This window comes from Ostrea edulis, chromosome 6 (assembly GCF_947568905.1).
Source record: "Ostrea edulis chromosome 6, xbOstEdul1.1, whole genome shotgun sequence".
NCBI classification, from domain to species: domain Eukaryota; kingdom Metazoa; phylum Mollusca; class Bivalvia; order Ostreida; family Ostreidae; genus Ostrea; species Ostrea edulis.
The window spans coordinates 67,244,323-67,270,220 of record NC_079169.1 but is presented as its reverse complement, the minus strand read 5'-3'; the positions used below and the strand labels follow the sequence as shown (position 1 = coordinate 67,270,220).

General features: G+C 36.3%; 1 protein-coding gene across 2 annotated transcripts in view; it reads right to left on the bottom strand.

Moving 5' to 3' along the window:
* Positions 1 to 19,220, bottom strand: part of LOC125683277 (scavenger receptor cysteine-rich type 1 protein M160-like) — a 59,403-nt gene extending 40,183 nt beyond the window's left edge. Inside the window, exons 1-11 of one of the 2 annotated variants that reach the window (XM_048924258.2) lie at positions 19,114 to 19,220; positions 16,817 to 16,976; positions 6,109 to 6,260; positions 5,871 to 6,027; positions 5,616 to 5,782; positions 4,520 to 4,667; positions 4,161 to 4,330; positions 3,847 to 4,015; positions 2,871 to 3,037; positions 1,859 to 2,006; positions 95 to 261 (exon numbers count right to left, since the gene is read on the bottom strand). In XM_048924258.2, the coding sequence (XP_048780215.2) occupies positions 95 to 261; positions 1,859 to 2,006; positions 2,871 to 3,037; positions 3,847 to 4,015; positions 4,161 to 4,330; positions 4,520 to 4,667; positions 5,616 to 5,782; positions 5,871 to 6,027; positions 6,109 to 6,260; positions 16,817 to 16,976; positions 19,114 to 19,180 (1,672 nt within the window). In that variant the 5' untranslated portion in view covers positions 19,181 to 19,220. The remainder of the gene's footprint in view (positions 1 to 94; positions 262 to 1,858; positions 2,007 to 2,870; positions 3,038 to 3,846; positions 4,016 to 4,160; positions 4,331 to 4,519; positions 4,668 to 5,615; positions 5,783 to 5,870; positions 6,028 to 6,108; positions 6,261 to 16,816; positions 16,977 to 19,113) is intronic. The other variant, XM_048924259.2, reaches the window with a different exon arrangement.
* Positions 19,221 to 25,898: the final 6,678 nt, after the last annotated feature.

The following is a 25,898-nucleotide window of genomic DNA, read 5'->3' as shown; positions in this document are numbered from 1 at the left end:
GAACAATCTGTACAAACCACACACGTTAAAAAAATAAAAATGTTCATCATTCATACTGATTTTACACAATCGGTTAACTCTGTTGCTAACTTACCTGTACAAACAACTCCAGCAGATCCCACACCGACCGTACCATACCGCCCTGTAACGTCGTTTGGACATTTGATAAGATCGGTTTCAGTTCCGTAGCAATTAACAGATGTCAACCACTCCCAGAAGCTAAATCCAAAAGCGTCATTCACAACCGGTAACGCATGGGAACTAAACAGAAAGCCATTTTGTTAGACAATTTCGTTTTAGTTTACCCAAGAACTCAAAAGATGTTCTCTGTTGAAACCTAGCTTACCTTTTGACATTTATCGGGTTTTTTGTTGTTGTTTTTTTTTTTTTTTTTTTTTTTTGGTTTTTTTTTTTTTTAATACATTTTGTAAAACAAAATAGAAGCAGGTAAATAGGAATACCTAATTCATTCAGTGAGGAATCTTCAAGAAAATTTGTACATAAAGAGATCATTATTTGGTCACCGGATAGAATAGGAAGAAGGCTAAAAACACAAAACTTTTCTCTGTTGATGAACAGCAATATTTCCAAATACAATCATGAATTTTATGTTTGTTTTATTCCTTTCAATGTTATTTTACGTCTAATTCCAGAATTTCTCTTTCATATAGAGACTTCCCAACTAAAGATGAAGTGGCACATATTTTGAAACATGCATAGCACTCAAGGCCGCAGCAGTGAGGGTTCTGTATCGTGCCAATGCTCGCCATGACACAGAATCTCTTTTGTAAGGCCATATATGACAGACACGTCACTTTCGCTTCCCAAAGCGGAAACAGCGGAAACAAAGTGGGAAACAGGCACTACGTTTGTTAAACATCTTAGGTTTGTCAGGACGCGTGGATCAAGAATCGAACCCAGGACCTCCAGGTTGGGAAGAGAGCCACTATACTTTCGTGACTTATTAATGAAATGATCATTTGGTTGGTGCCATATATACTACTCAAAACCAACAGAAGTACAACTCGAAATATATCGATTTTCATTTCTTTGATAACAAATTTTCAATAAACTGAAGCACTTTTCGTTTGGTTCTGAAGCGTTAAGGTTTCATTTCTTATGATTAACATAATCTAAATATTCGTTTTGAATTCATGGATTTCTTTTCTATACTGTATACACCCAGTCAGTGGACTGCTTCGTGAGTTTAAGCTCTCGGTTCGATCCCAGGCTAGAGTCATCAAATAGCTATAGCGATTGTTCTTTCGCCATGCGCTCAGCATTAGAAGTGATAATAACGTCGTGCACGATGAAGAACTGACATGTACATTGTTACATGGACAACCACAGGGGATGCTTACTCCTCCTAGGCACCTGATCCCACCTCTGGTGTGTCCAGGAGTCCGTGTTTGCCCAACTGTCTATTTTGTGTTACTTATGGGAGTTATGAGATTGATCACTGTTCGTTGTCTTCACCTTTCATGGACAACCGTTATTTACTTGATACATATTAATCATGACCTGTTATAACTGACTAGTGACCAATGTGGTGACTAGTGGTGAAAACTTGTATAGGTATTGCTACCCATGCAATCCTATTTATTTACTGATATATACATGAATGAAATACTGAACATGTCAAATGAAGTGTTTAAGGGATTCGTTCGAAGATGGACTCGGTGAGGCACGTGGTTCTTGTCTCTTGTGATATTCAGACAGCATTGACACTTTAGCTGATGAGCATGTGTATTAGAAATCTGAAGAGTTATTACAAAGGTTTTTAGGTGTTTAGGTGTTTACACAGCAATGGCACTTTATCTTATGAACATATGCTATTAGAAATATTAAGAGTACTTACAAAGGTTTCTGTAGATGTTTACAAAGTAATGACGCTGACTTTTTACTCCAAGATTTCTTGTTGATTCCACCCCAGGTTCCGTCTATTAGAATCTCAATCCTGCCGGCTGATGTATTTGATGTAATGCGATACTGTACATCACTGATATCTGCAGAAAAAAATAGCATCATATGATACAACGGTAATTGAGAAAGTTTCCCAGTTTACTTTCGGAAGGTCGGTGGTCTCTTCCCAGGTACATTGTATCTGGGTTCTCTCTTCCACCAATAAAAACTGGGAGCCACCAGATAACTGAAAAATTGTTGAGTGTGGCGGAAGACATCAATCAATCAATAAATCAATCCAATGAAAGTGTTTACAATCTATCTATCTATCTATCTATCTATATATCTATCTATATTGTTATTATAGAAAGCAAAGTGAAGCTATGGACAAATTTATTTTTTGTAGACGGGCAATAACAAACCTAATTAGTGATGTTAGACGGCAAAGACGTGACGCGTTTTATCCAATGACGGAACTCCCGCAGTGGTCTAGAGGTAGAGCGCTCGCCCCGAAGGCGGAAGGTCGGGGTTCGAATCCCGGCCGCGACAGATCTAGACCTACGTCATTAAAACAGGTGGTGACAGTTCCATCGCCAAATGCTAGGTATCAGGTGTGAATGTCACGGGTCCTTGGAGATGACCTCAAAAACAGATGTCGCGTGTCACAGTACGTGTGGCACGCTAAAGAACCACCACTGCTCAACGGTTGAACTCGCCGAGCATAGGCCTAAATTCTAAGCCCTTTACCAGTATTGGTGACGTCTCCATATGAGTGAAAAATTCTCGAGAGGGACGTTAAACAATATACAATCAAACAATCCAATGACGGTTCGTCATCCTAGTCCGAGGCAATACAAATATATTATTTACTCGTCGGAACCCACCGGTTCAGGATGACTTCCGGTTTTAAAAAAAGTCGTCTTGTAAGATATCAAAGACAAATGACATTCAGCGTTAGACATACCTACCTGTACATATCACACCGGCCTTCGGGGCGCTGATGTAGGAAACGCTCCCAGGATCGATATCACAGTCTAGTAACGACTGCTCAGTGCCGGAACAGATTATCTTTTCTACCCACCGCACAGTATGCCGGGAGCCAAACAAACTGTTAGTGACGGGAAGGGACACCGAACTGAAAGAGGAAATGACGTTATATCCGCCAATGGCTATGCAAATTTATGATGATAATTCTGGGATCTGCATTTCATATAAAATTAAAATGAAACAATGTAGCAAGAACTCTGACAGCGTTGTGGGGGATATTTAGTTCTTTTTATATTAAAAAAATAATCTGAAAATTTCTATTTGTTTTCTATTTAAGTGCACTGTGTATTGTTTTATACCCAAATGGATAATTGCTCACTCATGTAAAGGCTCCACCAGCTTTCGATTAAGTATCGCAAATTTTGATCTATGCATGGCGCTTACATCTTGACAAAAAATATAAACTTGAGAACATATGACAAAGGTGAAGTTATGGTCTTTGTTTTGACGTCATGATATAAATGATGAAATTGTAGATCTATCTTAACTTAGAAAAATAAACTTCCGGTTTTTCTGCCTCTAAACACATCAAACTCTCGCGTTGAATTTACATCTCAACACATTGACATGATAACAGGTGATGCGAAATTCCCAATCCCACATTCATACTAATGAAGGATTCTTGAAGTCTGCAATTTCTGCTTTGGATTTACTATTAAGCTGACCAAAAGACATATATACATATTTATAATTACATCTAAACAGGATCTAGATGGGGTTACGTGGGTTACACCTCCATTTAGTGGAATATTTTTTCTAAAAGGTCATTTTTGCAATGTTGGGGTCTTCAATCCCCTTCATTGAAATGGATTCAAACTTGGACTGTAACCTCTTATTGAATTTCTTTGGATCCGCCACTGAAACAGGCATGTCTCATACATTCCTGCTGGTACTTACTATGGAAGTCCAAGTTCCCTACATACTACTGTCGCTTCTTTTCTATCCCAATAAGTGTACGAAGAGTAAAATGGTGAAATAGTCCCCCATACGCCGCCCAATAATATTTCCACATAGCCTCTGTATGCCGTCTCGTTATTAGCTAATCTAACTGAAAACGAGTCCCTGTCTGAAACGAATAATGGCATAATATGTAGCAGCTGTGACACCTTCATTTACATACAATTATAATTATAATTTATCAATTTTATATTATTAATTTGAATAAAAAATTCAACTTTATCAATTTGAAATATGTTTCGAAAACACGCTACCTTGGCAAACAACCCCAAAATTAACTGATGTGAGAAATTCACTGCTGACTTGATGAGCACAATTCTCCAATCTGTCTGTGACACTTGAACATTGCAACGATGTTAACCAAGCTATGCTCGACGACTTTCCATAAAATCCTGAATTTACTGGAAAAGCTTTGGTCGCCGAACTAATTGTCAAGTCAAATTGGAAATAATTTTAAAATCAAGTAAAAGTCATTCGATAAATTTATTTCATCATATGAAAGAACTAAATAAATCTCAGATTGCCATAGTAACGAAATTTAAATACTAAGAAACTTTGATTTACTACGGTAAAATGTAGTACTGATATATAGACATCCACACGAAAGTTTCACCTGGAAGTCCCAATATGACTGCAGATTACCCTAGCTGTTACTGCTGTTTTTCCAGTCACTGTTACATATCCCCATTTACCGTCAATGTACACCTCCACTCTTCCGGAAGTTGGTGTATCGCCATCTGTCAGTCTTATGGGAATAGAATCTTGGAAAGAAAATTTACAAACGTTTGCAGCAAAGATACTAAAAATTCGTTTTACGTACGCTCGAGAATGTGTCACAGAAATTTAGATGTCATCTGATCAACTGTAGATACTATTGTCGATTTCATGGCACCCACCTTCTTTCGCTAATATAAAATTCCGAAAATGCTCAACATTTATCAGCTTGAAAATTGTGTAGTTTTTATAAACCTATTAAACACCTGACTGGAGATGAAGCAGTATACAAAATAACTCTGTGCTACCATTCAAGGGCAGAAGCACATACGTTTTTGTTTTACGTTCTTTTCTAGAATTTCTCACTCGATGAAAGACATCACATGCATTAGCTGAAGTACCGAAGATCTTGTCCTACGCATGACGCTTACGGGCGTAGCAGTAACGGTTCTTTATCATGTCAAAGCCTACCGTAACACGGGACCTCCATGTTTAAGGTAATTTCCGAAAGACCTATGATTTTTGCTTCTAATGCCGGTCTCTTGGAGAAGGGCATGTCACTAACTATGGTAACTGTAGTTTTGACGCGGTACCAGGATCGAGAATTTTATTATTCGCAAAATGGATAAAAGCCAAAAGGAATCAACATATTGACTATACCTTTATTTCTCAAAACAGACGCCATCCAGTATTAATCAGAGGCAGTAGACCATTGGACCTACATTTTTACTATTTTATTTTATGAAGGTGTTTGTTTGAGAAAATACATGTTTGACCCTTCATGTAAAAAAGTAAAACAAAACTGAATACTTTTCGGTGGTACACATTCTATCGTGTACGAAATACGGAATATTTTCCGGTGGTACACATTATACTGAGTATAAGAGGGGGAAGTAAACATCTTTGTAAATTAAAAAGGAACAATTTAGGTGCAGTAATCGGATGTGGCATTAATTTATCCTTTTAAGTCAATTGTTGTGACTGAAAATGTTTACCTGTACATATAACTCCGGCATTATTTGAGTAAGTCCGTTTTTCTCCAAGAACATCGAACGAGCACTGCGAAATATCATTCTCAGAGCCAGTACAATCAGCGTTTGTCATCCAGGACTTCCCCAAGGTTTGTCCATAAAGTCCATTCGTCACGGTCAGGGCTGCTGTCCTAGTAATACACCGGATGAATTGTGCTAACATATCAAGAGCAAATACAATATTGCTGTCAAAAAATAAAACAAAAAAATATAAGTTACCATGGTAAACCCATAGAGCGACAAACGACTCGAGCTACCGCTCGACTCCAGCCGTTAGTTTCTGCTGATCCCCATACGTCTTCAATTTGAATTTCTAATCGTCCAGATATATTGGAACCCCCTACCAGATTCAAACTGGAATTGACGAATGGTGTTGCTGAAAATTTATAAGATATGTTACTTAGAGACACACATCGAAACAATGCGCCGTGTTTTGTAGAAAATGGAAGGAACGAACCTTCATCACAGAAATAGGCGTTTTCTGTAGAACAGCATGTGGTGAAGGAAAATCTACATGATGAAATGGTTGAATGGGAATTACAGAACAAAGAGCTCACACATTTCGTTCCATTTCCAACACCAAACCAAGGGTAGTGTATTCTTCGAAGTCTGTGTGATTAAAAGGCAACAATTCAATTAGTTCATAACCAATATTTTTATATTGGAATGAAAGATGAAGATAACAAACAGTGATCAATCTCATAACTCCTATTAGCAATACAAAATAGAGAGTTGGGCAAACACTGATTCCTGGACATACTAGAGGTGGGATCAGGTGCCTAGGAGGAGTAACCATCCCCTGTCGACCGGTCACACCCGCCATGAGCCCTATATCTTGATAAAGTAAACGGAGTTATCCATAGTCAAAATCAGTGTCCCAAGAACGGCCTAACAATCGGTATGAAATATGTCAGATAGCATATGACCCAACGAATCTTAATTGTTTTTGCGCTTGAGTTGGAAGCTGTTTTGCTATATCATTGTACTTACCAGTGTTCATTTAATCAATTGTATATTCTCTATGTAATACCCTTTGGCCTAAACCCATATTGAACATCATTATCATCCTTTTTAATGTACGATAATGTATACGGTGTTGTGACTAAAACACGAGGAAAGCAACGCCGAGAAACAAAATGGAGTGTTTATCTAATATCCTTGATCAGATGTATGACATTAATTTAATTAGTTCATAGATTCACAATACATGTACAACCTACTTATATACTAATCGGACCTAATTAGTATGCATTATATCTTGAAAAGGGATATTGGTCTTTCCCATTGTTTTTAATGCTCTCAACGAGCGAGAACTGATCGATCGGCGAGGGAAGCTGTACGTTCAATTTTGTAGAATCAGACATAATTCAATGGTTAATTACTCTATTAATAGAAAAGTGAAGATAACAAACAGACATACAGACATACTGGACATACCAGAGGTATACGAATCCCCTATTCACCGGTCGCACCTGCCATGAGCCATCTATTTTGAACAGGTAAACGGAGTAGCCCAAAGTCAAATTCAGTATGTAAAGAATGGCCAAAAAATTGGTATGAAATAGGCCAGACGGCATTTGACCTAATGAAAGGCTGTCCTTTCAAAAGATGAAATTCTTCAATTTCATGCTTCAGAATTAGAATCATTTGATATCCCAGTCAATGAGATGGATGGATATGAGTTACCGTACCTATACTGGATTCCTGAACTTCACAAAAACCCTTACAAACATACATTGCTGAATCCAGCCCCTATGTTTGCTCCTCGCTGTGAAGATGCATTGCAGGATTCAGTAAGTGTTCTACCAAGCCCCTATCTTTGCTCCTCTTGAAAATATTAACAGCTGTGAAGGAGAAAACTTACTGTGCCACAACATATGGCAGAAGTGGTGTAAATCAAATGTGGATTCTAAAGAATTCTTAAGAACTTTTAATAAACTTGAAATCGCATAACTTCTTCTCAAATCAATAACATCAAAACGCGCGGTTTTTCAACACTTTACACGACCATTCATCACGATGAATAGACTAGACTTTTTGTCATCATAGCTTCTTCAACAAAAATGGGAAAAGCAAATATTCATATCCAGTGATCAGCCATCCAAAAAAATATTTTGTTAAAACACCACTCTAATTCCATGCGCAAGTACTCTGAAGTTGAAATAAAAAATATGCTGGAGTTCCTCATTGACAACATCTTCGTTGTCTTTGGTGATCAGGTCTTCCAACAGTCTGTTGGAATTTCCATTGGCAAGAATTGTGCTTCTTTGTTAGCTGACCAGTTTTTATATTTTTATGAAGCAGAATTTATTCAAAATCTTCTATATGAAAAGAAAAATATTTTACTTTGACCTTCAACTCGACATTTAGATATATAAACCCTGAAGCATACTACTACACCACTTGCACGGAACGGTACGAAACTATTCTTGCACGAAACGGTGAACAGTTTGCACGGAACGCTGAAAGGTTTGCACGAAATACTGATCACGTTGTAGGCGTGGCTTGTACGTTTTGTGAACGGTCGTACAAAACGGTAGGCATGTCTTGTGCATTTTGGTTTTTTTGGAATTATTTGGTTCTTCCTGGCGTTAGTTTAAATAAGAAATAATTTAGATATAAAGGTAATATTCTAGATATTAAAAAGGTTGAAAAAGAAATGATAACTAGGAAGAATTGTTTTAGCACATTAAAACTGATGTCTCCCTTCCATTTTTCATAGTTTTTAAAACAACATATTTAAGGATTATCTTTAAAGTAGAAAATTAAGACTTACATGTACGGTACATAACATTCGCCTATCTGTATATGACCTTCAAACAAGGAACGGTGTTGTGAATAAATGATACTTAAATAAACTTGCCAACATACCTTATATCAAAGACCTATGTTAAAAGACAAAAAAGTTATGGTCCAGACAAAAAATGGCTTAAAATGCTATCAATTGACCTTTACATAAAAGGTCAAGGCCAAAGGTAATGGAAAATGGTATGCGACACATTGTCTTATCATGGTATACCCACATACCAAATATCAAAGGCCTATGTCAAAAGACAAACAAAATTATGGCCAGGACAAACTTTGTATGAGATGCGAAAGAAGAAGTAGAATTCACACTAAAACAATATGTTCCCCTTCTGGGAAAGAGAGACAGTCATAATGATCCATTTTGAAATTATTGCTGATATATGACGCGGTAAATTTTACTTCTCGGCTCAATGACATGAACGCGTTGGAATAAAATCAAATATTTTTTTCTATTCGGAAATAATAATAATAAAAAAAGATGCAGAACTTGTATTCGTCATAAAATATTGAGTATTCAACTTTTATTGATTCATTATTGATCCATTGCTCTATTAAATTCATTCAAACTGAAAATGAAATTGTCGCATCTGTTTCGCTATTTTTGTATATTCAATCTGAATACATATGGATTTTGTATATCCTAGGCCTCTTCTCAAAGAATGGATAATTTATATACGTGCATGACAACAGACAAAATGACTTTAAAAACTTCTCGTTAGGCAAAACTGAAACATATTCTTGGGCGGGGAAGGGGTGCATCTAGACATCGTATTAGCTAGTCGATATAAACCTGTCACTTTAGGATAACATTTAACAGCAATGCACAAAACCGTCGCAAGGAAATCAACACTTACTTGCTTTTAATCCATTTTCAACATGCCCCTGTCCCGGGTTTAAATCCCAACTCTGATTAGGTCAGCCTGCTTTTCTCTTAACTGGTCCCCTATTGATCATGTGCGAAACGATTCTTGCATGAAACAGTTTGCATGTAACGCTGAACGGTCTGCACGGAACGGTTAACGGTTTGCACGGAACGAAACGAAACGCTTTGGAGGTGTAGTAGCATGCTTCAGAATCTGTATCGACGACGTTTTATCTATTAACAATAATATTTTTTATTCCTATGTCTATTCGATATATCCCTGTGAACTCGAAATAAGACACCACAGAGTCCTCCACTTCTGCTTCGTACTTAGATATTTTATTGAAAATAAATATTAACTGCAAACTAAAAACTCAACTTTATGGCAAACGGGATGATTTCAGCTTCTCCATCGTCAACTTCCCAATTTATCTAGCAGAAATCCCATTATGACATACATATGGTGTTTATATCTCTCAACAGATTTGATATGCAAGGGCTTGTTCTGTGTATGATCAGTTTTTGAATTGAAGCAAGCTACTGACAAACAAGTTGATGTTACAAGGGTTTCAAAGGTAACGTTTAAATTCAGTATTTCGCAAATTTTATGGTCGTTATGATGAACTACTTTGCCAATATATCCTAAAATTGGGTAAAATGCTGTCTGACGTGATTTATACCGATTGTTAAGCTGTTCCTGGCACACCGATTTTGCTACGAATTACTCCATTTACCTGATCGGGGTATAGGGCCCACAGCGGGTGTGATCGGTCGACATGGGATGCTTACTCGTCCCCGGCACCTGGATCCCACCTCTGGTATATACAAGGGTCCGTGCTTGCCCAACTCTCTATTTTGTATTCCTTAGAGTAGTTATGAAATTGATCATTGTTCGTAATCTTCACCTTTCATTACTAGATAAAACGTCGCCAATATATGTAAATGTCAAGCTGAAGGCCACAGCAAGAGATTTATTATTTCCATGTAGCTCTTGAATAAAATCTGTCTCGCAAGAATGCAAAGCAAAATTAGCTAACAATTCGTGCCCATGGGAATTCTAACAAACTGTTGGAACATTTGATCACTAAAGACTACGATGATATTTTCGATGAGGAACTACTGCAACAGTTAATGATTCCATGAGGAGTAAATATAGGGGCTTGGTAGAACATTTACTGGATCCTTGGTTATAAGGGTTTTAGTGAAATACTGTAAACAATGTACATAAGAAATTTTCTTTTGTTTGTGCATGATTGCTATGTGCATTGATGTAACTTTTACGATCATTTCATGAAAAATATACACCAATTACTTCCACAAAGCGTGCGCTCACCGTTCGCTCACCGTGCGTTGACCGTTCAAGTGGGAAAGAAGATCGTTTCAAGGACTATAGAATTCAGTATACCGTATTCTAGCGTTGAAAAATCAAAGTATGGACTAGCTTCGGCTTCTTCAAATAACACACTCCAAACTTTTGATGAAACAAAGTAAAGTTTTGTGCAAATATGATGTGGACCTAATACGGGATATCGGAACCATTATTTCGGCAAAGTTTTAATATATAGTCTGCTCAACGAGATCACGTTTTCTGCGTTAACTTGGGCAACTTTTCATGAAAAATGTACACTTTACATGTACTATCAGATATAGTGAGTCTAGCGTTGTTTTTAAAAGTTGTTGAGTGGGGAGGAAACGACGAAAAGAGTTTTCGTCACATCTGTATGAAAATTCTTTACGTGTAGCAAGAAAGTAGTTTTGTCGTAAAAAAAAAATCGGGGGTCACAATTCATCGGTTCAACCTTTTGTTTTTGATATTTTACGTGTCTGGAGATTGATGTCCAGGGGTCCGTGTTTGCCCAACTATCTATTTTGTATTGCTTATAGAAGTTATGAAATTGATCACTGTTCGTTATCTTCACCTTTCATGCATAAATTGTGATTATTTTTCATACATCTAAAATTTGTATCATTTCATAGCGGTCGGTTGTTACATGTATATGATGCATCGAGAAGTAAATATCTACATACGGTAGAGGAAATAAACTGAATGCATGGTGATGTAGAGGTCTCTACCCAAATTATAAATTTCATGATCCCCGGGATAGGGATTCTGACCTAACAGCGGGGCCAAACTTAGTGTATAGTGTTTATGTGTAAAAACTTAAATAACTTTTTTAGTGCTATTGATATTAAATGGGAACTAAATGGATACTTACATGTAGAAATAGCAGGTAGTCCTTTACCAAAATTGTAAATTTGATGATCCCATGGGTAGGGGTTTTGTTATCAGGGCGGGGCCAAATTGGTCTGTTATTAAATGTGTGAACAATAGTTGTTTTTTTTTTTTTAACTTTTTCTTGATAAATACCATTCCAATTCTTTTCAAATTTGGTATGAAGCATCTTTGGGACAAGGGGGACATCAATTGTAAATTTTAGGACTCCTGCTTCCCCCCGGGGTCTAGGGGTGGGGCAAAAATTGACCAATTTTAAAAAATCTTCTTCTCTACACCTGCATATATTCAAGAAAAACTAAATGCATAGTAATGTAGAGCAGGAAGGTCTCTACCACCATTGTAACTTTCAGTATCCCAGGGGTAGAGGTTCTGACTCAAGGGTGGGGCCAAACTTGGTATATATATATGTATATGTGCTAAGTATATAAATGATATCTGCTTGAATGCTATTGATACTAAATTCAAACTAAATAGACATTTAGAAGGATCAGGTAGCCCTTTGCCAAAATTGTAAATTTCATGATCCTAGGGAGTAAGGGGTTTGGTTTGAGGGTGGTGCCAAAATCATTATAATGATTTGATGGACTTCTTTAAGTTTACTGATACCGTATAAAATCTAAATGCATATTTATAGCAGGAAATTACGTGTAAAAATGGTTAATTTCGCAACCCTAGGGTTTTGACTCTAGGATGAGTCCAAATTAGTCATATCGTTTAATGTCAATACATATCCTATATTATGTAAAGCCTTTCATCAGTGTATGCACTTTTGAGGGCATTGAAGTATTAAGAACACATCTTGTTTTATGTTGTTGCTGAATATTTGAATTTAGCTCAGATATTCAGAACAGGATTTTTTTTCTAGATTCCATAGCTCTGGAGACTAGTGATACTTTTAACTAGTACTCAGGTGACTGATAAGGCCTGTGGGCCTCTTGTTTGTTTGTTTTTCCTCTTTTCTCTAGGATTGCCACTAACTATCCAAATTAACATCATAATTATAAATTGTCAAACACCTGTGTTAATGTGGTTTAGATAAAAATAGACATAATAAGACATTTGTATATTTATAAAGACTTTTTATTAACATAACTTATGTACTATATATAATGAATCAATATCATGAAAATTAGAATTTGAGTCTCTAAATCGTTATGGGTTCTTTTATCCCTTTTGGGTAATTAGTTGTACCGGTCAAAATGGCTGTGATAGTGAAAGTACAGAGGGATTTAAAATTTTCAGTCAATTGGAGCTATTAAGGACTTCAATTTATGAATTATGGTAAGAAATTCATGTTAGAAATTATATATTATGCTGTACATTCTATGTAAGAGCTTGTTGCAAAGCTCAAACATTTTGTTTTTCTTTTACTCTTTTACTTGTTCAACTTCCAGATATTTGGAAAAATGCTCAAATCACTCCTATCTATGAAAATAAGGGTGACCCTCAGGATGTAAATAGCTATCGGCCAATATCAATAACATCAGTTGTATGTAAAATTTTAGAAACAATTATATTTAAACATTTGTACAATTATTGTCAAGAAAATGATATAATTAACAAATATCAATCTGGGTTTAAACCAGGTAATTCTACAACTAACCAGTTATTTGAAATATATCATACAATTATATCTTGTCTTGATAAAGGCAATGATGTTAGATTTGTTTTCTGTGATATCTCCAAAACATTTGATAGAGTATGGCACATACAATGTAGGTATTTTACATAAATTAAAGCATTATGGTATTTCAGAACAATTTATTAGATCAATTGAAAATTATTTGTCTGATAGAACTCAAAAGGTAGTATTAGATGATTTTTCATCAACCCCTAGACACACCAATTCGGGAGTCCCTCAAGGGTCAGTTTTAGGACCCTTTCTTTTCCTTTTGTTTATTAATGATATCTCTCTAGACATAAGAAACCCTTTAAGACTCTTTGAAGATGATACTTCTCTTTATAGAATAGTCAATTACATGTATGACATTGTCAATTCTGCAAATTCATTGACTATTGATCTTGAAAACATTCATCAGTGGTCTAGTAAATGGGCAGTTGAATTTAATCCAATCAAAACAGTCAATATGGATTTTTGTAGGAACAATATTTCTCATCCTAAGGTAAAATTTGGTCAGCATGGTCCATTTATTCAAAATGTTGAAACTCATAATCACTTGGGAATAATATTCTAGAAAGATGGAAGTTGGAAAAAGCATATACTGTATATCCATGCCAAAGCATGTCAACGATTAAATGTCTTAAGAATGTTAAAGTATCAACTTAAAAGGGATTCATTGATAAAAATTTATTTTTCTTATGTTCGGCCCATCTTTGAATACTCAAATATTGTTTGGGATAATTGTACAGAAAGAGATGCTAATTTCCTTGAAGATGTTCAAGTTGCAGCAGCACGAATAGTTACAGGTTTAAGGGTAAATTCATCAAGATCGATACTTTATAATGAACTTCGATGGGATATCTTAGCAATAATAAGGAAAATACATAAACTTGTGCTATTCTACAAGATAGTTCATGGATTGGCCCCCCAATATTTGCAGGAATTACTTTGGCCATGTATTTTACCTCCTAACTCTTATTCATTAAGAAACCAGGATACTCTAAAATTTAACATTCCAATAGCGAAAACAACTTCGGATATGAACAGCTTTATCCCTTCAACTATAAAATTGTGGAATGACCTACCCTTGAGTATTCGAAGTCTTCCAACACTAATATCTTTCAAGCGTGCCATCAAAAGTATATATTCCATCATTATTAACTATGGCAATCGAAAAGCAAATTTACTGCATTGTCAATAGGGAAATAATGTTAGTAATCTTAATGCTGATTTATTTATAAGCACTTTCTTAGGGAAAATCCTAATTGTGACTTGTGTCAAAATAGTCCTGAAACCACACTTCACTTTTTTCTGAATTGTCCAAAATATTGTACACAAAGACAAATACTGATCTTTAGAACTTATTTTGTATGGTGACAATAATCCCAGTTATAACCAAAATGTTGCAATTTTCAGAATTGCACATGAATTTATTTTGTCTACAAATAGATTTGTTTAATTTTTAAAATCTTTCATTTTCAAAACCACAGAACCAACTTCTTTATATCTTTTTCCTGTGTAGTAAATTCTATATCCATACCTAAATTAGATTTGTCAGTCATACATCAACTGTAAATTATCATAGAAATAGAAACTGTTAAACACATCAATATATATACCGGTAATATTATATTGCTTCATTATCATATATACATGCAATAACTATATCTGTATGACTTTGACCATGTACATATTGGTATGGAGAGGGCTTATATAGGCAACGCCTGTTGTCCAATCCTTTTATGTATTATACATAATAAAATATTGTTTAAATTAAATTAAACATTTTATTTAGTCGTATATTGCCAGGGCCCAGCTAAAAGTCAACGAAAAAAATAAAAGGCATTTCTCCGAATTCATTTCTGCATACATGTATTTTGGGAAGTATACGGACTTTCGGGATGAACTTTGGTAGTAATGTAGATTACTTATGTATGAATATATTGGAATACAAAGTAGAATTTTATACCATTTGGTTTATTGTTTTTACATCGGCTAACTTGAGTACCCTATATTTAGAGTTCTATATCTTTACTCTTTAATAGTAAATTCGACCCCAAGCGATGCAATCGCCAGTGGCAAAATCATGAGAAGCCGTGCTTCTCAAATTTAAATACAGTACCTGTATAACAGGTAACAAAAACGTAAATAGAAAGCAATGTAAAAATATAAACAAAACACACGTGTTCGATAGACACACGTGTAACTATAATAAATACGGGTATTTTCCGTTTAGATCGCCTGCTTTAAACTCTAGACGATGAAAAGGGATTGGGGAATTTTGAAATGGGAATTATCAATATCTGAATGACTTATGATATTGAAAACAATTTTGATCATTTATCCGTATATGTTGTTTTCTATAATTAAATTCAATGTGAAGGATGCATGTTCACTAGAAAAAAGTTATTCATTTCTTATATAAATTAATCTTCCTAATCTAACTTTTACTACCTCCAAACACAATAACGTTTATTTCTATCTGCACGATTGTTTATCATGGTTCTCTTAATTTTACACTGGAAACGAATTTCATTATGGCATATTTGAGAGTAAACGCGACCTATACACCAGTATCAACAAAACCTTTGAACACGAGACGCTTTATCCTCGCTTGAATAGCGATTAGCATTACTTCTGTAAAAAGTTGTTCACAATCAAAAGAATCACCAATTTCGTCTATATCTATAAATCACTGATACTTCTCAATCCTAGACAAGGCAGGTAAGCCATTTGATTTCAAGGTTGAATGAAAGTTCTCCCCTACAGTGTCGTTTAAATGTTCAGCGAGTTTAATGAGGCAATCACCACAATACATAGGGGAAAAGCTTTTTAATAAAGGACACCGTGTATTTCATCAATATGCAAACATCTCCGTATAATGGAGATTCCAGATAGCGTAAATCGTGACTTCCGGGACTAGGACGGGGTCACAAAGATTTTAATATAGATATATAGGATAAAAACATTTCAAGAACCCAAAGGGTATAAGTTGTCTAATTGATGAAAAGGTGAAGATAACGAACAGCGACCAATGAAATTTGAAGATAAAAAAAACAGTGATCAATCTTATAACTCCTATAAAAGGTGATGATAACAAACAGTGATCAATCCCATAACTCCTATAAGCAATACAAAGTAGAGACTTCGGCGAACACGGACCCCTGAATATACCAGTGGTGAATTCAGGTGCCTAGGAGGAGTAAGCATCCCCTGTCGACAGGTCACACTCACCGTCAGCCCCATATCTTGATCAGGTAAACAGAGTAATCCGTAGTCAGAATCAATGTGCTAATAACGGATTAACAATCGGTATGAAACATGTCAGACAGCATTTGACCCAATGATAGGTTGTATTGGCAAACTAGATCGCTATAACGACCATATAATTTGTGATATGATAGGATCCTTTTATGATGTAATTAGTTCTTATTATGACTCTTGTAGCCAAGGTGGGGCTCAATAGGGAATAAGGAAAAAATCTACACTAGAATATAAAGAATTGAATTGATAAACTATATTCTTCACAAAATGAACAACGGGATGAAAGTTCAAAATAGAATATATTATTCAATTTCTGAGAAGAAAACAACCGTCTGTTGCAATCTGATATGTGTATCAAAGTTATGAATGCTTACTTGTTGCAGCCGAGATTGACACGGAGTGCCTTCTCTGTATTCTCCCTATTGCTGTATCTGCTGTCAACGGAACACACCACATACCACGTGCCATTTACCGATACTTCCAGCCTCCCCATATTGTCAAAGACTTCATCCCCCACAAGTCTTACATGTTGTACTGTGAAATTAGGGGAATATCTTAGACAGGAGAAAACACAGCTGAGAATTAAGGTGATGTGTGCACAGGCACACGACCACTGGACCGAACGAGTCTACACCCTCAGCCTTCCCAACACAATGATGATGATTTATAATCTTCAATATGTTATATTTCTCTCTTCATAATCACATTTTAAAGTCATTGTACACTTTCCTGGTGTATGTTGGTTGCTTGGGTAGCGCAGTGGTTAATGCAGTCGCTTGTATGACTTACTAGCGACCCGCGCTCGACTTTGATGATCGACAGAGGGCGCAGAGGTAGCGCTCTCGCTTCTCACCGCTGCGACCCGAGTTCGATACCCGTGACCGTCAGTGGTTGTATGTGAGAGGGTATGGCGGTCGCCCGCTCGGACACGTGGGTTTCCTCCGGGTACTCCGGTTTCCTCCCACATAAATGACCCCCTAGCGCAAACATCCGTGCATCAAAGGACCCCATTGGAAATAAGCTTTCGAGCTTTCGTGGGTTATCCTTGGTATTTATGTATGTATGTTTGTATGTATGTACGTATGTATGTACCGATTAAATATTTATTTATTTAATTAAGAGGCTATATAGTGTTCCCTACGGGTACTCCGGTTTCCTCCCACATGACTCCTACGCGCAACTATCCGAATTGACTAGACGTATTTGTATAAGTTTCTTAATCATCGTAAAGTCAATAGAATTTTTTTAAACCTTGAAAAGAAACAAAGGAATTGAATTAATATTTTAAGATAGAATAAATCGTCAATCAATCTGATATCTTTCAACGCGTTCGATTTTTTAAAGGATTGTTCTTGACAGTTGTAACTAAAAGCAATAATGTATCACATTTCATCAAATAGAATCCAAAAGTAAAACCTTTCAGATTATGAAATAAATCGCCAGCATTAATTATCTTGAGTACACATAGATGGGAGAGAAGGGAGCAGTATACATTGCCCAGTAGGAGGAGGGAGGGGTACACACTGTCCAGTGAGAGGAGGGAAGTGTATACATTGTCCAGTGGGAAGAGGAGGTGTATACACTGTTCAGTGAGAGGAGGGAGGTGTATACACTGTCCAGTGAGAGGAGGGAGGTGTATACACTGTCCAGTGAGAGGAGGGAGGTGTATACACTGTCCAGTGAGAGGAGGGAGGTGTATACATTGTCCAGTGAGAGGAGGGAGGTGTATACACTGTCCAGTGGGAGGAGGGAGGGGTATTCACTGTCCAGTGAGAGGAGGGAGGGGTATACACTGTCCAGTGGGAAGAGGGAGGAGTATACACTGTCCAATGGGAGGAGGGAGGAGTATACACTGTCCAGTGGGAGGAGGGAGGTGTATACACTGTCCAGTGTGAGGGAGGGGTATACACTGTCCAGTGGGAGGAGGGAGGGGCATACACTGTCCAGTGGGAGGAGGGAGTGGTATACAGTGTCCAGTAGGAGGAGGGAGGTGTATACACTGTGCAGTGAGAGGAGGGAGGAGTATACACTGTGCAGTGAGAGGGGGAGGGGTATACACTGTCCAGTGGGAGGAGGGAGGGGTATACACTGTCCAGTGAGAGGAGGGAGGTGTATACACTGTCCAGTGGGAGGAGGGAGGGGTATACATTGTCTATTTGGAGGAGGGAGGGGTATACATGGAATGGGAGGAGGGAGGGTCCAGTCGGGGGGGGGGAGGAGTGTACATTGTCCAGAGGGAGGAGGGAGGGGTATACATTGTCCATTGGGAGGAGGGAGGGGTGTACACTGTCTATTTGGAGGAGGGAGGGGTATTATACATTATTTGGAGAAGGGAGGGGTATAACACTGTATAGTGGTAAGGTGCCTCTAAATGTGTAGGATAATAAGGTGTGTGTGTGTGTGTGTGTGTGTGTGTGTGTGTGTGTGTGTGTGTGTGTTCCTCAAAATGGCACAAAATATTCCATTTTATGTTAAGATTTGAAAACCGAAAGGGGCACGACGTCCTTTAAGTTTTTATTTAGGTCGCTATTAAGTTAATTTTTGAAAAGTTTAATTCTTAAACAATTGCATATATCGTAGAAGTGATACATGTAGGTGAAGGTAATCAGAGAGAGAGACAGAGAGAGAGAGAGAGAGAGAGAGAGAGAGAGAGAGAGAGAGAGAGACTCACCAGTAGTAGTATTTACAATTTCAAAAACTAGAAGGAACAGAAGGATTTGCATTCCAAAACGCAGCATAATTCGTCGATCAGGAAGTGTTTAATGCATCCGATTTCTGATACGGGTACTTACATGCTGGTCATGGTTCATTAAATTCCTTGTTAACCATTTAAAATTGATATCTCATTCGCAAGTGAAAAAACTCTCGTCGTATTTTATTTTAAAGGAACATGCCCGATCTAGTTGATCAGGGATTACTTTCACAAAACTATATGATCTGCCTTAAGATCTTTTATCACTCTGAACAATGCAGTGTTCATGCATGTAGTTTAGCATCTTAACTCAAAAAGAACATTAAAGATCGGTAACACTTATGCATATCATTTCTTTTTGGGAAAACGTGATGGAAGGGTAAATAATATGTTAAAAAAATAAACGAGCAAACTCGTTGACAACCGCTGAGTCTGAGTAAATTGATGTTTGGCATCCAAAATCTTTTGAATGCTTTATGAATTCAAAAATATAACACGAAATGAAATGATGATTTAATCATGAAAAAAACAACAGAATGGATATACGTATTTTTCAAATGCGGAATTTTATTTTTGTATTGTTGGTTGTTTTTTTTTATTGATAATCTTCTCAAAAGGTGAATGACATTATAGACGCCGCGAAGAGAACTTCAAATAAGTGATTGGACTGTTAAACTAACTCTCTATCACTATTAATGTTGCATTGCTTACCGTCTTGGTATGAAAATTCCAAAGCCAAAGGCGGATGGCGCGCCGGGCGACCCCCCCCCCCCCCCGTTTGAATTTTTTTTCATTACCAAAAAAAATTACAAACGCCCACAAAAGAGCAAAATATACGTAGGTAGACGTTATATCTTCATTATCTAAATGAAAAAGAACCCACTCTCTTATTGGCACAATTTTGTTAGCTTCCGGGGGCTTCGCCCCCTGCACCCCCATCAGTGCAAAGCTTCAAGGCAACCCCAGCCTTCTATTGCGCCCCCCCCCCCTCCCCGTTATGAAATTCCTGGATCCGCCACTGAAAGCAGTCATTAAATTTTCCGTTCAAATGAAAACTTCCATGGCACAATATTTTGTCTCCTAAAATTGAAGAGTTCCTATAGTCTGTTTTATCAAATTACTGATACATACATGTGTAATAAAGCTATATATCTCTACCAATCAATTTTCGTGAAATAGGGAGATTATGTGTGTTTGAAGTAACAGGTGCAAGGCGCTGGTCGCCTAGCCTTTTCCCAGGAGTGTCGTGTTAGTTAGTTAGAGAGGAAAGTGAATGTCAGGGGTGTCGTGTGAGTTAGTTAGAGAGGATAGTGAATGTCAGGGGTTTTGAGTTAATTGGTTTGAATGCTTTCTGTTTCTGTTGAATGATCAAGTTTGAGAGATGAAAGTAAGAGTTGATAAATTTTATGTATTTTGCCTGAGAAAAGGTCTTGTGTGAGTGGATTAAATTAGGAGGTACCTCGTGAGAAAGGAGAGATTGGGTTTAACAGTGAAGGTGAAAGCATGTGATTTTTGGATTATGAATTACATATACTTGTGAACGTGGCCTTGTATATATGTAGATTTGTAAAATAAAAAAAAACTTATTGACGTTATGAAACCACAGGGAGGACCTTTGTGACACATGTAGTATTTCCACATACATGTACCTACTTGTACATCGCTAATTTAAACAACAAACTATAGGAACTCTTCAATTTCGGGAGATAAAATATTGCGCCATGAAAGTCTTCATTTGAACGAAAAATTTAGCGATAGTTTATTTTTATGGAATTTACATACTTAGACGGTAAGTAATGCAACATTAATAGTGATACAGAGTTGGTTTAATAGTCAACTAATTTATTTGAAGCGAACAGCAGTGTCATCTAAGTGTACATTAATTGCTAGAACCGGCCGAAGCTGAAAGTAAATATGCAGACATGAATTATGAAGGACTGCTTCGAGATTCGGTGAAGGCGTCAGTCCAAATAGTCAGCCGAGCCGAATCTCAGCCGAGATTAGGGAGATGAAGGAGTGAACGTGTGCTGATTTGAGTTACTCTATTAGGATATTGCCATTACACAACGATATTAATGACCAAATGGAAAGAAATGCTATTGTAACAGAAATTTTCTCATTTTTAAGCCCACGAATTACATGTAGACAATGCTATTATTATTTGCTGATGCAAGATTTATTGAGAGTGCGTGTGCAACTTTTGTACTTACAACTCTATATAGTTATCTATAGTTTGTACACAGGTTTATATATATGTTTACAGTTCGATGAGTTTTAGAAGGCATTGGAAGCACATGTAGAATAATTATATGTGGTGACTAACTTCGTTAACTAGTGTACACTTGGAAGGTAAAGAGAGAGGTACATTATATGTTTACGTGAATCCCTCCCCTCTTTCTTCTACGTCTATGGGTTATTACTGCATCATCAAAATAGAATTTTCATACGAATCTATTTAAATGATAGATTGGCAGTGTAGCCAAACAAAAAACTGAAAACCCAAACAATAATTTAACTTCCCACAACACCCCCCCCCCCCCCCAAACAAACAAAAATCAGGAGCAGTTCAATAAGGAAATGTATCGCAAACTGGTGCGCAAAGAAGTATGAAATACATCAAATGTACCGCAAACTGGTGAGTAAAGAAAGTATGAAATAAATCAAATGTACCGCAAACTGGTGAGTAAAGAACGTATGAAATAAATCAAATGTACCGCAAACTGGTGAGTAAAAAAGTATGAAATACATCAAATGGGATAGCTTTTTTTTAATACATCATACACAGCTTGTAACTTTAAAATAATGACTTTCTTAAATTATACTTGTAGTTCTCTGTTTGACTACTATTGGGGAAGGCATTATGGAAACCTGTGTTCATAAGATAATGAAATCTCTAATGACTAATTTCATTGCCATCAGGTACAATTATATTGGTAATTGAGAATAGCTACCTGTCCAAGACTTCTCTTTGAAGACAAAGTAAGTGGTCTATAGTTGTATCGAAAGTTTATTCAGACAGGGGCCTCCGTGGCGGAGTGGTTAGCAAGAAGAAAAAAATCCTTGCTCACTTATCTCTTGCGATATTTAACAATTTGGATAATGTCATAATCTTTAATGAGTCTATTCACTTATTTAGAAAAATATTTTGGAGAAAAATATATTCTGGAAATAAAAACAAAAGTGTATAAGTAACAGTAAGTACTTTTTCAGAGAGTGTTTGAAGAAACCGTGCAACAACAGATTCCTCCAACAAGGGGATAGAGATCACTATAAATGTGTAATGCCAGGGACAGAAATGGAGGACAAAAAAAAAAGCGAACTAAAAAGAAAAGGAGGGAAGAGACTGAGAGAGATGTTGAACAGATTGAAATTTGAAATGGACTAATAAAAGAATATAACTTTAAATTTCATAATCTCTCTCTCTCTCTCTCTCTCTCTCTCTCTCTCTCTCTCTCACACACACACACACACACACACACACACACACACACACACACACACATCTTAAGTACTTTTGTATGGTCGTAGTAGCTGTGATACTATATTGATATATTTATGTCTCCCCTCTTCCAGGTGGAGACATATTGTTTTTATGGATTGGAAACTATGTACAATGCTTCATTGACATTTATAGATGTACATATTGGTGGAACGGGAAGATCCAATCATTTTCCTAAAAATTATAGTGGATCTAAGAGGGGTGGAGGATGTAAAATAACTTGTGAACACTTCTCCTATATGGCTTATCTTATAGATTTGAAGCTTTGTACAATGCTTCATTGCCATTTGTAGATGTGCATATTTTCGAGGCATTGCAGATTAATAAAATGATTGATCTTGTGCCAAATATCATAAAAATTGGCGAATGATTGTGACGTCCTTATCTAAAAACGATAAACTGATTACTTCAAACGTTCAGTTCATAGAATTGATATAACGATTTTGAAATGACAAAGACAGTGGTGTCCCGTGTTTGTAGATAGACTGAAAATGCAAATCATCACCAGTAGCATGCATAATGCAGGGGGAAGTTAACTATCCCCGTTACAATTACAATTTACATATATCATGGAACACGGTGTACCGTATGCCAGTGTTATATACATTGTAATTCCGAGTATATCCATGAAATATATTAATTTTATCGGTGTCCAGTGAAATGTCCCTTTTCTACAAATATCGCGCTTTTTAAACAATTCTATCAATGTATGCCCTACTTTTAAGCAATATTCCAACTCGAATATTTTGATAAATATAACTTGCAGAAAGTACATAAAATTTACTATAAATAGAATACGGTATAGAAAATTCTATTGTATCCCGCGTCTATTCAGGAAAACGAAAATATATTTAATGTCCAAATAAACGTCCCATGTGATTTTGTCGCACAATGACGCCACGTCAATGTACTCGTACACAAGTTGCCTATGTCTAGCTAAACATAAAGTGTTTCTATTATTTTATAAAATGTTCTAAATATAAGCATGTGTCATTTGAACAGATATTGATACACTATAACATACCGCATCACCCATTGAAATAGGAATCTGTCTGTATTCGGCAAGGTATGTTGACTCAGCATGCTCAATGACCACCTCATGAAATTCGTCGTATATTTATATAAAGATGGAAAATTCAATTAATCAAAAATAAGACATACAATAACCGTGTAGTGATGGTTATTGGTATCTACCATTACAATGTACAAAGTAAAACAACCTCTAACATACAATAACCGTGTAGTGATGGTTATTGGTATCTACCATTACAAAGTAAAACAACCTCTAACATACAATAACCGTGTAGTGATGGTTATTGGTATTTACCATTACAAAGTAAAACAACCTCTCACATTAAATTATGTAAAAAATAAATGCTAAGTAAAATCTCCTCAAAAGAAATAAAATTAGCATGCCAAATGTTATTTTCTTAATATACATTACAGGTAGCATCACACCTCAAAAGGAGGGGGGGGGAGGAGGAGGAGATTTTGACTTCAAAATTATCTACATTTATTACTTCTTAATTATGATTTATTGTGTTTTTATTTTACATTATTACAAATGAGAGAGAGAGAGAGAGAGAGAGAGAGAGAGAGAGAGAGAGAGAGAGAGAGAGAGAGAGAGAGAGAGAGAGAAAGTGAGGACAATTTTTAACCATTTGACAGAAGTTGTAAGGACAGAAAGTATACTATGGGGACAAAATAAACGTGATCCACAGCAGGTGAAAGATGTAGATACAAAATATTAGATTAGTGAGGACAAGTGGTGTTGAGACATGTTCTCACTAATATTCTCTCTCAAAACAATTTTTTTATCACAATTCGAAAGAAAGTATTAGATAAACTTTTATAGGTGTCCCTATAGCTATACCTAATACAGTATATTTTTGCCTTCTTGTATTCTCTTCTAGACTTTGTGAGGACGTCCTCACTAAACAGGTTTCATCGTGGAGAGAGAGAGAGAGAGAGAGAGAGAGAGAGAGAGAGAGAGACCTTCTCAGACCTCACCAAAGTATTCCTTTTTTTGTTATTTCTTATAGATTTTTGTCCATTGATATCATACAAAATTTTTATGAGGATATCAACTCATCCAATGACATACTTCTGTTTGCACATTTCATACTATAAATAAAATATTTAGTTTGTAAAGTCATATTTTTACTATCTACATTTATTGACAATAATCCAATCCTTGCCATTTATGAATCATTGACCAGTGTACGGGGTGAGGGGTGAAATAAGACATTAACATCGAGTTAAGCATTTATCAAATTCGTCAAAAGTTTGGATTCATAGATAGGGGTGGCTTAGAGGGGAGGGGTGTAGTGTTCGCCGCTCATGGGTTAATCAGTATAGACATTCAAGTGATACTGTTTTTAATAAAGAAAATGGGTTGCAGACAGCAACCTAATATATCTAACTTGGAGGCAAAAAATTGAATAGTAATAATATTCGTGTTCGCTTCCCTTCAGCGACTGTTCATGTACAACACCGTGATATTGTTTTGTTAGATGTAGTTCAAAAGAAAAAAATATGATATGATACTTTTGTCACAGTTGCAATTTATAAGTGTGTTGCAGCGAGCGCTATTTTTAAATACTATTGGCGAGCATAGCCAGTCGAATACGAAAGTGTACGATAGTATGAATGAATGAATGAATGTGAGTTTGTTTAGTCACGTGGTGTATGTCGATCTTTCAACTAAATGACAATCGAGTAATTAATATTCATACTAACCTCACTCATATAAAAAGACAAGTTCCCGCCGCTTTCATTTACCCCATGCAGTATTCCCGAAGTGCAACCTTCACGGTCACTCCAAGAGACATTGAGAAATATAATTTAAAACTTCATTTTATATTATATTACTGGAGTCCTGGTAAGATTTACACATACTTGTATTATTTTATATTTTATTGATAAGTAATTAATTTCATTATCAGCGTAACCTAAAATATTGTGTTCTATGTGCTGTTAATGTAATGTATGTTTAAATGTTCAATGTCTAAATGTCTGTTTAAATGTTGTGTGTGTGCTTTATGTGTTGTGAGATTTTGTGTTTTAATTATAGATTTTTTTCCCTTACACAATAAAAATTTAGTAAGAACCCAGACCAACAATTTGTTTTATATTAGTTGGACCCTGTGACACTTTTACATTTTTATACAGTATATACATAGCGTCTTTGTTCCTATGATGTAGCGATATTTTAGCTACACAAGACCGCGTCTGTAATTATTATGCATTCTTTAAATTTTTCCCC